Source organism: Artemia sp. Qi Xiang Cuo, chromosome 20 (genome assembly GCF_049724085.1).
Source record: "Artemia sp. Qi Xiang Cuo chromosome 20, ASM4972408v1, whole genome shotgun sequence".
Taxonomy (NCBI): Eukaryota; Metazoa; Arthropoda; class Branchiopoda; order Anostraca; family Artemiidae; genus Artemia; species Artemia sp. Qi Xiang Cuo.
In genome coordinates, this window is record NC_142813.1 from 25,018,905 (window position 1) to 25,034,216 (window position 15,312).

Below are 15,312 nucleotides of genomic sequence, written 5' to 3' on the forward strand. Positions count from 1 at the left end.
CAGAAATAAATAGACATTGCCATTGTACCACTGCCACTTACCACATTCAAGTTTTTGTGGAAAAAGTTTCCTGGGTTCAAAATTTAATTTCAAATGAGCTCTTGTTCAAGTTCCTCAGTTCGGTCTTTAGCCAAACAAGTATACACTGGCTCTTTTGAAAGTATGACAAGAGCAGCAAAGGAGGTTTTTTTTAGCTCTCTAAATTAAGGGGACCAGAAGCTTAAACTCCACACACACTGTTTTTGTACATGATATGTACGAGTATAATCACTGAGTTTTAGCTTCTCCGTCTCTGATGGCGTATTAAGTAATTCGTATGTGCCACATTGCTACCGCCACTGACCAGATCAGCGGGTTGACCTGATCTTTTATTTGCAAAAATCTATATGGTGTGGTTAATATAATCTATTCCAACACTAGAGCCACATGGATCATGGCTCACAAAAAAGATATAGCAAAACGAAAATATATAAAAAAAAATATACAAATAACGACAGAACAGTAACTCCGCTCCTATATGCACATACCTATATTTTCACACTCACCTTCCCTTATTCTACCGATCTTCCACTCTTTAAAATCTTGATTTACTTTCAAGTTGACAATTTATATACTTTCTTAGATTGTCATTTATCCAACAAGTATATTCCTATGTAAGTAGTATCGAAAAGAAAATGGGCTATATCGCCCATTTCAAGGGTCCAAGAAACTGGAATTCCTCCACCAAGAGTTTCTACTCAGCAAAAGGTGAAATCTGTCTCATGTATTTTCTACTAAATTTTTTCCCGGCTACTTTTTATGGGAGGGGTGGTCATAGAAAATTTGAAGGGAGCTTGAAGGTGTAGATGGGGAGTTGTATTTTTACCCATAGTAAAAATAGATCACATAGCCACACACGAGCACAGATTTCTAAAGAAAATCGAGGCCTTGGGCTTATTAAGTGCAAAAAAGCTTAATCGTAAGGCTACCAACAAGTTAAGAGAGAAAAAAATCGGAAATATTGGCTTTAAAGTCACAATTAGAAGTTATACTTTTTAACAGCTATATTTTTTTCTAATTAAAATACTTTTTAATTAAATGGGAACTTAAAGGTGTAATGGCACTTTTGAGGTCCAAAAGTGATTAGAGGACAAGCCTTTCTCCAGTGATATTTCCCCCTTTGATTATCGTAACACATATGTATATGAACAAGCGATAGACCCTACAGCAATTACATGGTTAGGAGTGACTATACCTGACTTAGAACATAGGCCTCGAGAAGTGTTTGCGAAGATGCGACAAATCCTGAATTTGACTTGTCTTCTCACGAAGGACATTGACTCTTGGCTCAATTCGATGGTGCAGCTGCTCGATCCTAGACAAAGCTAACCATTGTGTCTTGCAATTACTACAATTATGTAAGTAGTTTTTTTAATAGGAAAGCCATGCGTCACCAGAAATGATAATAAATTACCGGAAAAAATTCAACGCCTTTGTACAATAGTCGATGTCCATCTTGCGATTTGTCTTTTCGGCTTAGCATAGAATGTTTAACGTCCGTTATCCCGTTTTTCAGCTTTTAGGTGCTAAAGTGCATCATAATATGAAGGAAGATTATTTTACAAGATACAATTTCTTTCTTTTACAGTGTCAGTTTTATTTCTTTATTTTTGCAGATGACCCGCCACCTTTCATTGACGGTGTCCGAATAAACAGTCCTCACTATCTATGCAAGATTTTTATTAAGACTCCTGATACACACAAATTTACCCTTGTTGTATCTCAATATGAGAAATCCAAAACGATTTACTACACATTAAGGGCTTATTCGACAGTGAAGTTTAGTATGGATAAGCTGAAAAATCCGTTCAAGCATAAAATAGAGGTATGCATCTATGGTAAAAATATATCCTTTTAGGGTGACTGGAACAATTACTTGACATTGTTGGATATCTATTTTATATCTTGTGTGCAAGAAAATACTAAAAGCAAGAGTTAATAGAGTGTGAAGATAGAGTGATGACCAACTTTATGCTAATCAAGTTTTTTTTCCCACTTTGGAGGTGTGTTTGCTTTGTATGCTCTTCAAGTTTCTGCTAGAGCGCTAAAAACTGGCCTCATGGAGTGTTTCTATCAAAGGTAATAGTCGACGATCTATTAGACGGGAAGACTAATGACGGACCAGTGTTTCTCTTAAATTATTGCTCATCTCAGAAGCACTACCTCCCAGTATGCTCATATTCTTCTTGATTCTTCTATGATGTACTTCAGCATATTTTCATGGCTTGGTGCTGATTTGATAGACTGGGAACATTCTAAAGGAGAGGGGGGTATTAATAAAAACACGAAGAATAAGGGGCTGATCTAAGAGTAGCTGACCCAGAAACTTCCTGGCGTACATTCTGGATCTCTCTCTCTCTCTCTCTCTCTCTCTCTCTCTCTCTCTCTCTCTCTCTCTCTCTCTCTCTCTCTCTCCCTCTCCCTCTCTTCTCCCTCTCTCTCTCTCTCTCTCTCTCTCTCTCTCTCTCTCTCTCTCTCTCTCTCTCTCTCTCTCTCTCTCTCTCTCTCTCGCATATGTCTCTTTTTTGTCTTCAAAGTTTGTCGACTCCGAAAGTGATGTGTGTCTGTCTTTTCTATATTCGTAACGACGACACATTCATAAATCATTTTGGACCAAAAGGCATATATCGCCCTTTGAATTATCACAGCTGTCGGCTATGATATAGGTTAAAAGTGGCGCATATCTATTTTCATCTTTGTAACAGTACAAGATAGGACAATTCTGACAGCCCCACGACACATAAATAAATTATTTTAGACCAAAATGGCATATGTCGCCCTTTTAATTATCACAGCCGAGTTGGGTGTTAGTATATAAAATGCTATCAGCGAATTCGAAAGTGACGCATAGAAAAAACTAATTTAAGATTCAATAAAGTATTTAGGAATTTAATTTAAAGGAACTGAAATTTAGGAAAATAAGATTTAATAGAATAAAATATTTATGCAAGTTTTGTTGTGGTAATATCCTCCTGTCCTACGCTTCAAATTTTTCAACGTAAGACGGCAATTTTGACATCATTAAATAGCTGAGAATCAGCTCTATCCATCAACCGAATTAAAATTTTGGAATTCGCTTTACTTTTTTTCTCTTTTTGTTACCGAAAGTAGGAGAATTCTCCGTATTTTTAAGCAACTTCGGATCATTTTCTAAGAAAACTACTACTACTACTAACAACAACTCACCGCAGCACCAAGCCGCCTGAGGCCAACGCAGCTACGCACGCTCCTCCTCCATCCCAATCTATTCAAAGCCTCCCTTTTTACACCCTCCCATGAAGTTCCCATTTCCTTTAAATCTTTCTTTATGACATCCTCCCACCCTAGACGAGGACGACCTGCTTTCCGTTTCATCAGCATAATCTAAGTCCTGGAGACTTTTTCCTCCCTATTAGATTCTATGGTCTCCCATTACCTTTCTGTGCTCCTCAAGACAAAATCCATCAAAATAATCCATATAAATGGGGATAGAAAACAATCCTGCTTAACTTCTGACTTAATACAAAACCAGCTGCTAACCTCATTTCCTACCTTAACTGCAGCAGTGTTATTCTCGTACATGGTACTAATCACTTTAAGGTATTTGTCCGGTATACCATACAAGGATAAAACCTTTGCTAAAGCTCTTCTATCAACAGAATCGAACGCTTGCTCATAATGTATAAAACTGAGGACCAAAGGTGTTTGACAACTCAGGCACTTCTCAATTATGAACCTAAGAGTGAAAATTTGGTCGACCCGGGAGGTAGTTACCCTTCCGAAATTTGAGCGTTAAATTAACCCTTGACACTACTAGATGGCGATCTTTACTTTTAACATCAATAACATACTTTTCTAAGAAAAAGTCTAAGTAATGTCATAATTTTGGCCGGGCACATTGATAGATAACAAATTAATCAATTCAACGTCTTATTTGTCTGACTTGTCGCAAAATTGTATGTTTTACAGGGAAACGCAAACTCTGATGAGGGAACACAACGTTTCGCAAGCTATTGCAATTCTTTAACGATTCGTTTTCACTGGTAAAACATATAAAATACTTATCGATCTAACTTAAAATGCCACGGAAAAACCTTTGAAATTTTCAAGTGTTTTAAGTTGGGGCGAAATAAACCCACTTGGGTCCTGTAAATATCGGAATCTCTTTTCAAATAGATTAAGTTTACTGAAAATATTTTTCCTTTCCAATGAAAACCAAACAGCAAGGCCGCTTGGATATTCAAATAAATTAAATAAGCTGAACCCCCTGCAGGATCCTATAAACGTCCTAACCTAGTACATACGTCTGTGTTGTTAAGTGCTGTAAAATAACACCTTGAAAATTATATTAAAGGGAATGGGACTTTTATTAGCTTTAACTGGTTTTGCTGTCTCAGTAGCTGCAATGAATTAAAACGGAGAATGTTAGTTCGCATAAGAATAATAAAACTATGTTAAGTCTTTGCTTTGTGGTGTCCGGTGTTTGGACACTATGTCAGTCATGCTGGTGTAACTAAGCAAAAGCTAGGACAGTGGTATAATGCAGCTACTAACCTAGCAAACCTTTTCGTAAAGTATCAATTGAAAATTAAATATGATTGTTTGAGTTGGTTAAGTAGAAACTTGCACAAAGATATATGTCATAAAAAAATCAGGAAAAATCAGAAATTGAATTTTTAATGAAATAGACCTCAATGCGCAGTTATGTAGTTTTGGTGGAAGTGGGCACCAATAAAAAAAAAATGGGTTGAAAAATCAGGAAAAAAAGCTAAAAAGATTTGCCACCCAGCAGCTTGAGAAGGTGCAGCTTTCTTTTGAAGGCGTAGTGTCTTTTGGGAACAACCGATCGTTGATTTCTGAATTTTTACGGAAGAAAACTGCTGTCAAATTTAACCAAATAATTTGCTTATTTATTTTCACGATTCAACGGGGCAACACTGACGAAAATGTGGTGCTTTCCTGAAAACTTTATGATTTTGAACAACCAAAAGAAAAATCTAAGAAAATTATAGTTTTTAGGCCAGGGGACAAGAGCTATTTTTATTTTGATGTCCTTGGCACTTTAAAATTTCATTTTCTCAGCAACCCAGCTGTTAAAATTTATGAAATGTCCCAACTGAATTAATCCCACGCTCTGGGTTTGATCAGCTGGTTTGAGCCAACTTTTCTCAGTTTTGCACCTGTATGAATCTTCTATCATGATTCCGTATCCTCTTTAGAATAGAATGCTGCTCAAATATTCATTTATACGCACCCTATTATGTTGTTGGTTAGAAATCCTTTTAGGTTATCCCTAGAGTTACACCCATAAAACATTTTTCTTGCCCCCAGGAATGGTTGCATCCTGGCTTAGGAACTCTTGCTTTAAAAGAATTCTAGTCAAGATCAAAATAAGATTGGTAAACAATGCTGCTGTAGAATCTTATGTGGTCTTTATGAAAAATTCTGATATTTTATCTTTCCTTCCATTGTTCTTGACTCATCATTCTATTTCCTGTATCTTCTATTAATCTTCTGTCGCTATTCTTGTTTTGCAGATACCAGTGTTCCCTTTAGAATTTTATTTTGCAGCTTTTTAAGGAAAAATGAGCTAAACTTTAGTATATTTTTATTTTGAAGGAGGTTGGCGAATGGCGAGGTTTGCAAGCTGGAGGCTGTGCAAACTATCCTACGTTTGTAAACAACCCAAAATATAGAATGATCCTTGAGAACGGCCCACAATCACTTTTAATTGAACTTAAAGGACTAAGAAAGTATGCTGTTGGGTTTGATGTCATTGCTCAGGATTCAACCAGTAGCTTTGGCAGAAAATCAACTGGCGCTTTCAGGTTTGTTTGTTTGTTTGTTTTTTTTGTTGTTTTTTTATTTTTTTTTCGGATTGGTCATTTTGTATCGCTCTTGATCATTGTGCGATTGTCACTTCAATTACATTCTGCGTGCCTATTTTATTACCAGCCGGTCTCCCTATCAACTGGTGGTTGTCGCGGGAAAATAGGTCATTTTAAGGCTGGTGAGCCGTAAATAAGACAATATTCTTTATTATAATGCTACATTAATCAATCTTAAGTAAAATAATTTTATTTGCTTACCCAAAATATTTGTTTTTAATAATATGCTCAACAAGTCAAGTTTCTTATTTAAATCCCCCTTTTTTCTTTATGAGTAAATTGAGATAGCAGCTTAACTGTTGGTGGCAATAGAGCATGCAGGTCCGGATAAGGTTTATACTCGTATAAATTAAAAAAAAAAGTAACAGACAGACAAATAATGTGAAATAACTATGGGAAAATCGTAAAAATCTTGAATTTGATGGTAGCGGGGGGGGGGGGGGGGGTACACGAAAGCTATCTTGCCCTGTCTGTAGGTACTGTCTGAACCTCTTTGGTACAGTTTAGCTCATCAGAGACCAAAAATATAATTATGGCAAAAAGTCACAGAATGTCACAAAAAAGACACATGTCACAGAATGAAACTGCGCAAGTGCTACAAATGATGATGTGTACCTGGACACAAGTATGCTTTTAAGAACAAAAACAAAGAAAACAAATAATAAATTAAAATTCTGGAAGAATGGAAAGCAAAAAATTATTATAAGAAAATTCAAATGCAAATGAGAGACCTGATAAATCTTCAAATTCAAGACTGACTAACTTTCATCAATTCTCCTTTAAAGACATACAGATTCCTAGATTATTTTGAATCAGATTCACCTGAATCCAACTCAAAAACGCTTGGGTATCATAGGCTGCGTGCTAGCGCTGTCTAAGTAAACAACGATGTGGCCACAATGTGTTTTTTTTTCTTCTTCTTCTTTCTTCGACAGGCACTTTGTATCGAAGGAGTTGTCGTAGAAACTTCGAAAAGGGTTCATTCGATTGGAAATGACCCGAACACGGGATTGATCTGGACACTCAAGTATGGACGCATAGTGGCTTAGCTAAAATTTCCCAAAAAAATCACCAAAGGCGCACCACCTAGTGTTGGCACGCCAGTTTGTGTCTAGATACTCGCAGCCATTTGTTTCCTACTTCGCAAAAAGTGATTTTTAAATTAAGAAGTTTTTTCAAGGGTATTTTTGGGAATTTAATAGAGTGGTCCAGGCCGCTGAGTTTACCGTAACATTTTTCCAGGAGAAAATTAGCTACATGGGAATTTTTTGGAGCAGACAATTGCGTACCATCTATTTGATTTCTTTTAATTCAAATCACTTTGACGCCGCACAAGAACACATGGGGTTAGGTTGGACTTGGCGATTTGAATTTGGTTCAGGCAATCTTTTTATCTGTCGAAACCAATCTCACCTGTAAAAAGCTGGTATTTAGCTACTGCAAGAACATTTCTTAACGCCCGTTATGTTCCCTCCTCATTGCCCACATAGGCTGTAACCTTTGGATTTAGTAGTCCCGTGCCCTTTCAAGTCTGTGCTTCAAAAGAAAGTCAATGAATAGCTAGATACCAATCCGGAGCAATGAACTACATACTACGAAATGGCAGCACAGCGTCTCATTGAAAAATTTAATCCGATGAACATTATGTATACTTTTCGTGCAAAAGGGATTTCCTCTCTCAAAAGGTATATTTTCTTAGATCCAGTTTTTCCCTCTCTGTAATTTCAGACAGGCCGGTAGTTGGGGTGCCTGAGAACCCAAGTCCCTTAGTTTGACTCTTTCGGGGCGACAAGCCGTCAACCGGGGCCGCACCCGAATAGTCACAACCACGCCTGAAAAAGAGGAAATCGAATAAGCGATGAAACCCAAAGTAGAGAAGGCAAGGACGAGAAACCCGGACACTCGCCAGAATTTTCTTTTAAATAGGGGAAGTAAACTTCTTGATCTTAACGATGTTTCGTGATGATTTACTTCATACCGGTGACGAGGAAGACATCGAGAACTTTGCTCTCGATTTAGTGGCGGCGAATTATTTTGTTCTAGTGAAGTTGGTGATTGGCAAGCTTAGCGGAAAGATTTTTTACATTGATCTGATCGGAAGTGTCAACGAAGGTGATTCTAGACTTCTTTCCGTGAGAAAAATCGGAGAGAAATGCGCATTTGCAGAGATTCTGGATAAGACAGGCGGCAGTACAGATGGCATTGTTTTGAAATTTTCTCACCTGCGAAATTCGCGAGGCGAAAAAAAAGCAGGTCTCTGCTTGTATCAACTCCGGTAAATTATGTGTCATGTTAATGCTTTTTTTTTGTCGTTTATATGGCCGAAGTCCTGTTTTTTTACGTTTATGCGTATTGGATAAAGAAAAGAAGTCAAAATCTAATGGTTTAGCTTGGTGAACGAACTAATACCAGAGGTGTCCGATCCAACCCCGTGGATAAGAGCTGTTTCGGACAATTTAAGAAAAAATTAAAAAAATTAAAAATATTTTTCTTTTTGGGGCACAATCTAAAAAAAAATCTTGAAGGTGATTCAAATGAACACACATTTTACGGTGAAATCATAGCTTTGAGAAAAAACAGTGACTTCAAAAATATGCCGTTTCAAAAAATCACCTCCGGATATAACCCTGGTCTCCTGCACAGTACCTACACCTCTTAAATTTCAGAAAGAGGAACGCTCTGGGAAAAAAAAATGTGATTTTAAAGATGAATCTATTTTTAAAATAGTCATGATAGCTTTTGAATCTAAGAAGAGTCTTTCGCCTCGAAAATACGAGGGAATAGTTGAGCATGAATTTAATTGATGCGACTGTATTTAAAGGTCATATATTTCGGTGTTATTTTATGCTTAGATCAAGTAGTTGTGCTTTCAGTTGGTCTTTTTGTATTGCCATTCCCGTATAGAAACTGTATAGAGGGCTACTATTGTGACTCCTTTAATAGAGTTGAGAAAGTAAAATTCTACGAGTCAAATATTTTATTCAATACATAAATTTGAAAAATCTACAGTTTAAATATAATTGAAGTGCAGGGACCTAATTTAGATTTTAGGGTATATGACAAAGCAAGGAACCTTACCATTGGAACAAGTGGTTTCAACTATATAACTTACTTTATTTTCTTTCATGTGTGTATTTCCTTGGTCTTCAGTTACATGGTGATGTTCCTGTGGCCCTTAAATCTATAACGTCTCTTGTCTCTGACCGCTCTACATATTATCTTAGTAATTATGATAATATTTGGATTCCATTGAGTCCTTCAGTCAGATCAGAATTCAACCCCCTGATATTTTTCAGTCTGTCTGGAATACTTTATGTGAGCCGGCTAGAATGTGTCATTCGTTTGGTGCCTTAAAAGAATTGTAAAAAAAAAATTGATCTCAGGATAATTTTTTTTAATTCTTTCTTTTACGCCCACGTACTGTTGATATATCTGGTCCAAGTTGAAATTGTGTGAGGTTTTATTTATTGTGCAAGGCACTTTGCTTTCTAATTTTGCATATCTTTACTATCGCTTTCTGTCTGTCATTCAACTTTGGTTTGGCTATGTGAAAGGCTCAGTATCTATGAGGACTAAGTCCAAAACGCAAACTGTCAAAAAAGAAAACTTTTGACGTTAAAAAACTGCAGAACTCTTATTATAGTTTTAAATTTCTTAAGAGTCTGTAAATTTTAAGTGTGCTTAACAGAGTCATTGGATGTAGTTAAATCTGGTGTTAGTTGCTCCATGACCATGTCGGCTCTAATCTTTATTAAAACTTTTTTTTTTGTTCAGTTCCGTTTCTTTTTTACGATTACTGAAATTTTTCTGTCCGTTAGAATCTATGTTAGAACCTTTATCTTATTTCATAACTGATGCCAATTCGATTGTAACAAAGAATAGTTCTAATCAGTTTAACTCAGCTTAATGATTTCCCCTTTATTTCACTCTGTTGTCTCATTTTATTCAAAGCCTCTGCTTTGACCTGCTCCCGTGAAATCCCAAGAGATTTTTCAATTTTCGTAAACTCGTCCTAGCCTAATCTAGACCCTCCAGCCTTTTTAGTAAAACTGTGTGGGCTATTCAGTTGATACAAGGGATGTTTCTGATTTCCTAGAACTAATTCCCGTCCGTGTTTTGTTTTTTATGCAAAGGTATCCAAAAATGGAATAGTTTAAAAATTAAAGTTAAGACTATTGATAATCCACATTTATTCAGGAAAACTGTTAAGGAATGGTTTTCGCAGATTGCGGTTTTTTTATTATGATTATTATTATTATTATTATTATTAATATTATTATTATTCATGCATTCCTATGGATGATTTAGATGTTATATAGTTTCCAAAGGCAAAAAATGTGATGTTCATTTTAAGATATTTTGTGATTATTTTGGTGGTGGTATTGGTGGTGTCGGTGGCAAAGTGTTTTTTTTTCTTTTTTCTCCCTTTTCTGTCTCTGTGATTTGTTTCCTCTAGCTCCCCCGGGGAGAAAATCGTGTTATTTATTCATTTTTTTAATTAGTTTCTTTAATAATAATTAATAACAACAATAGAACTTTTCAGGTGTAGGGTATTTTTCCAGGTAGATGGCATGTCCAAGCTACCTAAAATATAGAATTGATTGAACTATTTTTTGGTGATTATATCCTATTTGTTTTTTTTTTTTTAGGTCTGGATTTTCTATCCTATCCCTTGAAAATGTACCGTCAGGAGAGTATACTATAATCCCATCTTCTTTTGAACCAAACCAGGAAGGTCATTTTTTTCTAATTGTCAACTCTTCATTTGGTGTCAAGCTAATGAAGCGGTAAATCAAATTAGGCAGCTTGGTCATTGCTGCCATTATTTTTTCTTGGAGATGAAGTTATAGTTATATTTGTTGTTTTATTACATTACGGATTTTACTATACTAACCAACTAACATTTGTTTTTGAAAGTTAGCTACATTACTTTAGCTGTTCAGAGGTCAATCTGACAGATTCCTTTTAAAAAAAAAATTCTTGGGTTGTAGTGTTGGACAATTCTGGACTCTTGGATGTATGCATGAGCAATGCTATTCCCTAAAAGCTAGGATTGACACTAAAAAAGAAAATAAAACGTCAAGTTCACTAGATTTTCTTTTTTTGGGTTTTAGTATCCTACCACTTGTTGAGTTCTAAATGCACTAGCTAGGCTATTCCCTTAAAATAAGGATTAACATTGAAAAAGAAAAAAAATACCGCAGGACCCTTCGACTTTTTCTGTTAGGACTCTTTGAGACTTTACTCATTCTAAACTACAGTTAGGAATATATTCAATATTCAAGCACATAAAAAGACAACATCAGTTTCATGACATTTATCCACCAGATGATTGGTGCATTGAAATAAAATCAAGCATTCTTGGATATTCTTTTCGATTTGTATCCATCGTTTGTAATGGACTTGGTCTGATTTTCATCTAAACATTTACATTAGCATGGAATACCCAATAGTGGTATTCTACTGGTTCTAGTTGATTAAATGGAAACGCTCTTAGATTTTCATGAACCTAAAGAACCGGTTGCCAAAAATATCTGAATGGTAACGCTATACATAGACTTACCTAATCTTGGAATTTCTTCAGGCCCAGCAAGCTGGTTGTCAGACTTTGTAATACCGGCTGTGTGTCTTGATGAACGTGGCCTTAAAACATCATGAGCTCAGTAACCTAAGGATGAAAATTTTGAATGACACTGCTCGGATTATGATAGAATTTTCCTAGAAGAATTTCATAACTTTTAGCAAAAAAACGTTTTTGAATTTTTTCATGTCACGCTTCACCATCATACAACTCATCTACATAATGTTCGATGTGTCCAAATTATAGAATAACTTCCAATTTTCAACAAAAGGCATAATTTTCGTTTGTGGGACTTTTTGCACAAATTACGTCCTGTGTGAGAGTCTCAGAAGAAAACACAGTGCTTAGCCCACATATTCAACAAGTGGCTTCCAATAACACCAACTTCGATGGAAATTAAACATCATCTGTGAAATATGCTCTAAAAATACTTCAATACTACTGCAGGCGTAATTAAAAGTCATTTGTGGAACATGTATGTTGCATGCTGTGTTTTGATTTATAAGGCTCAGACTGCAGTTTCAGCCCCGCTTTTAATATTGGGCATTAAAAAAAAACCTTAAATACCGACTTTGGTGACAATAAGATCATTCGTGGGATTCCAATTTTCTATGTTTTGCTCAAAAACAGTCACATTACAATCTTAGCCTGAGAATCTCAGAACATCATCGATTTCAGAAACTAAAGGTTCAATCAGGTATGAATGTGGTAATATCATAAGGATGCTAAAATTGTGTTTAGGAATCCATTGATACGAATAACTGCTCTCATGGCAGCTTTATTGAACCAGGGATCAAACAGTTCGTGTTAACGAACTGAAAGTAAGGAGCGACGCGGCCCAATAGCAACCGAAACTCTAAAAAACAGAATTTTGATACCAATAGACACATTAAAAGAATCGGATTTTTATGTTGATTTGAAATATATAAGTTTCATTAAGTTTAGTGTTACCCATCAAAAGTTACAAGCCTGAAAAAAATTTGCCTGATTTTCGGAAAAAGGGGGAAATACCCCCTAAAAGGGATAGAATCTTAATGAAAATTAAACCATCAGATTCAGCGTAACAGAAAACCTTGCTACAGATGTTTCAAGCTCCTATCTGCAAAAATGTGGAATTTTGTGTTTTTTGCCAGAAGAAACATCATGGATGCGTGTTTATTTGGGTTTTTTTCCAGAAGTGATCGTATCGATCCAGTAGTCCTAGAATATCGCAAGAGGTCTCATTCGAAAGGAAATTAAAAGTTCTAGTGTCCTTTTGAAGTGAACAAAAAAATTGGGGGCAACTTGGCCCCCTCCCACGCTAATCTTTCGCGAAGTCACCCAGCCAAAGTTTTGAGATAGCATTTTGTTCAGCATAGTTGAAAATCTAATAAATATGTCTTTGAGGATGACTTATTCCCCCATAGTTCCTGGGGGAAGGGCTGCAAGTTGTGTACATCCCCCGTTGTTTGCATTGAGTATTGGTTATCGTGAATTACAGAAGTGTTCTGGGGTGATTTTTTCTGGTGGGGGGGGGGGGGGTCGGAGGAAGGGATTATGTAGGAGGATCTTTCCATGGAGGATGTTTCCTTGGGGTAAGGGACATTTGTATGAAGGGGGCCGGATTTCCCAGCATTATTTAAAAAACGATCAGAAACTAAATAAAAAAACAAGTTTTTTCAACTGAAAGTTAGGAGCAACATTAAAACTTAAAACGAACCGAAATTATTACGTATATGAGGGGGTTCGCCCCCTAGTTCAATACCTCCCTCTTTACGCCAAAGTTGTTTTAGTACTTTCAAAAGAGCTATCTTTTCTAATTATACGGCCTTTGGGATTCAGGGATTTGTGATTCGAACAAAATTCGAACTCCAGCGTAAAGAGCGAGATATTTACTAGGGGACGAATCCCTTATATACGTAATAATTTTTGGTCGTTTTAAGTTTTAATGTTGTTCCTTACTTTCTTGTTTGTTTTTTTTAAACTTGTATTTTTTATTTAATCACAATGTATCAACGGTGTGTTTATTTGATTTTCCATATCGTCTATAGTTTATCTCCACAAATATTATTTAATCGGTCAGAGTTCAGAAATTCAATTTGTTCAAAGTTTTACACGCAACTGTCTATGTCCTTCACATTTGGGTTGATATCAGATCAGTTCACGCAGTTTAGTAGTGACATATTGAGGTGGTTAGCATTACAATTGACGTTAATTGTCTGTTACTTGGTATCATCTTCGTCAAATGAAGAACTAGCCATACCTATAACCTTGGTGAATGAATATTGCTCAACCTAAAATGAAATCGTGTTGCGTGAGCATCACTTAGGTTTTGTCCTAGTTTTATTTTTCTTATTCCACCGATTTCAGCTTGTTTCTATAAAGTGGCGAACCCCCGTGGTATCTATTTTTCCTATTCCACCAATTTCAGCCTATTACAAGAAAGTGGCGAACCCTCGTGGTTTCCACGGAAATTTTTGACCTCAGACCGGATTGATGAATGTGACATGATATTTTGGAGAGCTACGAATAATTTTTGCCTTGGGCCAAAAAGTATGGTTTTCGCTAGTATAATTAAAATAAACAAATGTAGTTTATGGTCTATAGTTCGTTCCTTACTAATATTCGTTACCACGAACTGTTTGGTTCCTTAATGTAATAATTTTAAAATTTTCAGGTATTAAACAAAACTTCTATTAACAACTACTACATGAGATCCTTTTGACTGACAAAATTTATGATGAAATATATCGATCCCTTATGTAATATTTTTAGGAGTTATGGGCTATTATATTTCTTAATCGTGGACTTGATCGTCTCTTACTAGGTTGCTAGCTACCGCTGCAACCCGGACTACCGCTGACACCCGGATGTATATGGCTTATAAAGAAACCTGATTACAAATAAGGAAAAGGCCACTGCTTTTTTATTTTTCGAATAGTAAGAGACGATTCTCAAAGAATCTTGTATCTAACTAAGTCCATAATTTGTTCTTTGACATAAACTTCATTAATCAGATATTTTAATATATCCTACATGGTCAATTTGTTGTACATTAAAAAGTGTCGTTCAGCAGGGTTTTTTTTCTGGGAGTCATGCTTACTCATTAACCAAAAATTAATTATTAATAAAATTATTAAATATCTTACAATCTAGTTATTTAGCCGTTTCAAAATATAGCTAGTTCAAAATATTAAAAATATTATCTCGTAAACTGTATTTAAATTCCGTATTAAATTGTTAAAAATGTTTATTAAATTCACGGGACTGGGGAATTAGCCCTACCTTTGCGCAGGTGGGATGGTACTACAACAAATAATGGCTAAAGAAATGAGTATATGCCCATTAATCTTACCTCGTACTTAACAACATAGGCAGCAATCAGTACTCCAATACTTTGAATAAGGTCACCAAGAACATGGATCATAGCTGCCCTTACGTTCGTATCATCAGGAAGATTAGTAGAACCATCTACACTAGCATGTTAATGCGAAGAGCCACCGGGGCTATGGTTGTTATGTAGCAGAATCCCACATTTGCCACTGAGGACGAAACCCATTCTAAATTAAAACATTGAGTTTTATTCTAAATTCTCTTGAAGTGTTGAAATGTACACTCACTAATCACTACCTAAGATACGTATTTTGTCTTTTTTTTGTGAGATTCTCCAGGGTTACCTTTACATTGGGTCACATGCTGGCTGCATTATCAATAAAGGAACAAATTCTTTCTTTCTTCAGACTCTTCAACTATTATTAAACTGTCTTTTTTATGTCAGAATTCTTTCCAAGACCACACTGCATTTCCATAACGAATAAATAAGAGATCCAATAGAGATAGAACTTT

At 35.9% G+C, this 15,312-nt stretch overlaps 1 protein-coding gene across 3 annotated transcripts in view; it reads left to right on the forward strand.

The window, feature by feature from the left end:
- The window catches only part of LOC148940034 (calpain-7-like), a 73,878-nt gene extending 63,062 nt beyond the window's left edge, over positions 1-10,816 (forward strand). For all 3 annotated transcript variants that reach the window (XM_089105939.1, XM_089105941.1, XM_089105940.1), the window contains exons 8-10: positions 1,656-1,864; positions 5,638-5,846; positions 10,556-10,816. In XM_089105939.1, the coding sequence (XP_088962065.1) occupies positions 1,656-1,864; positions 5,638-5,846; positions 10,556-10,697 (560 nt within the window). In that variant the 3' untranslated portion in view covers positions 10,698-10,816. The remainder of the gene's footprint in view (positions 1-1,655; positions 1,865-5,637; positions 5,847-10,555) is intronic.
- The last annotated feature ends 4,496 nt before the right edge of the window (positions 10,817-15,312 follow it).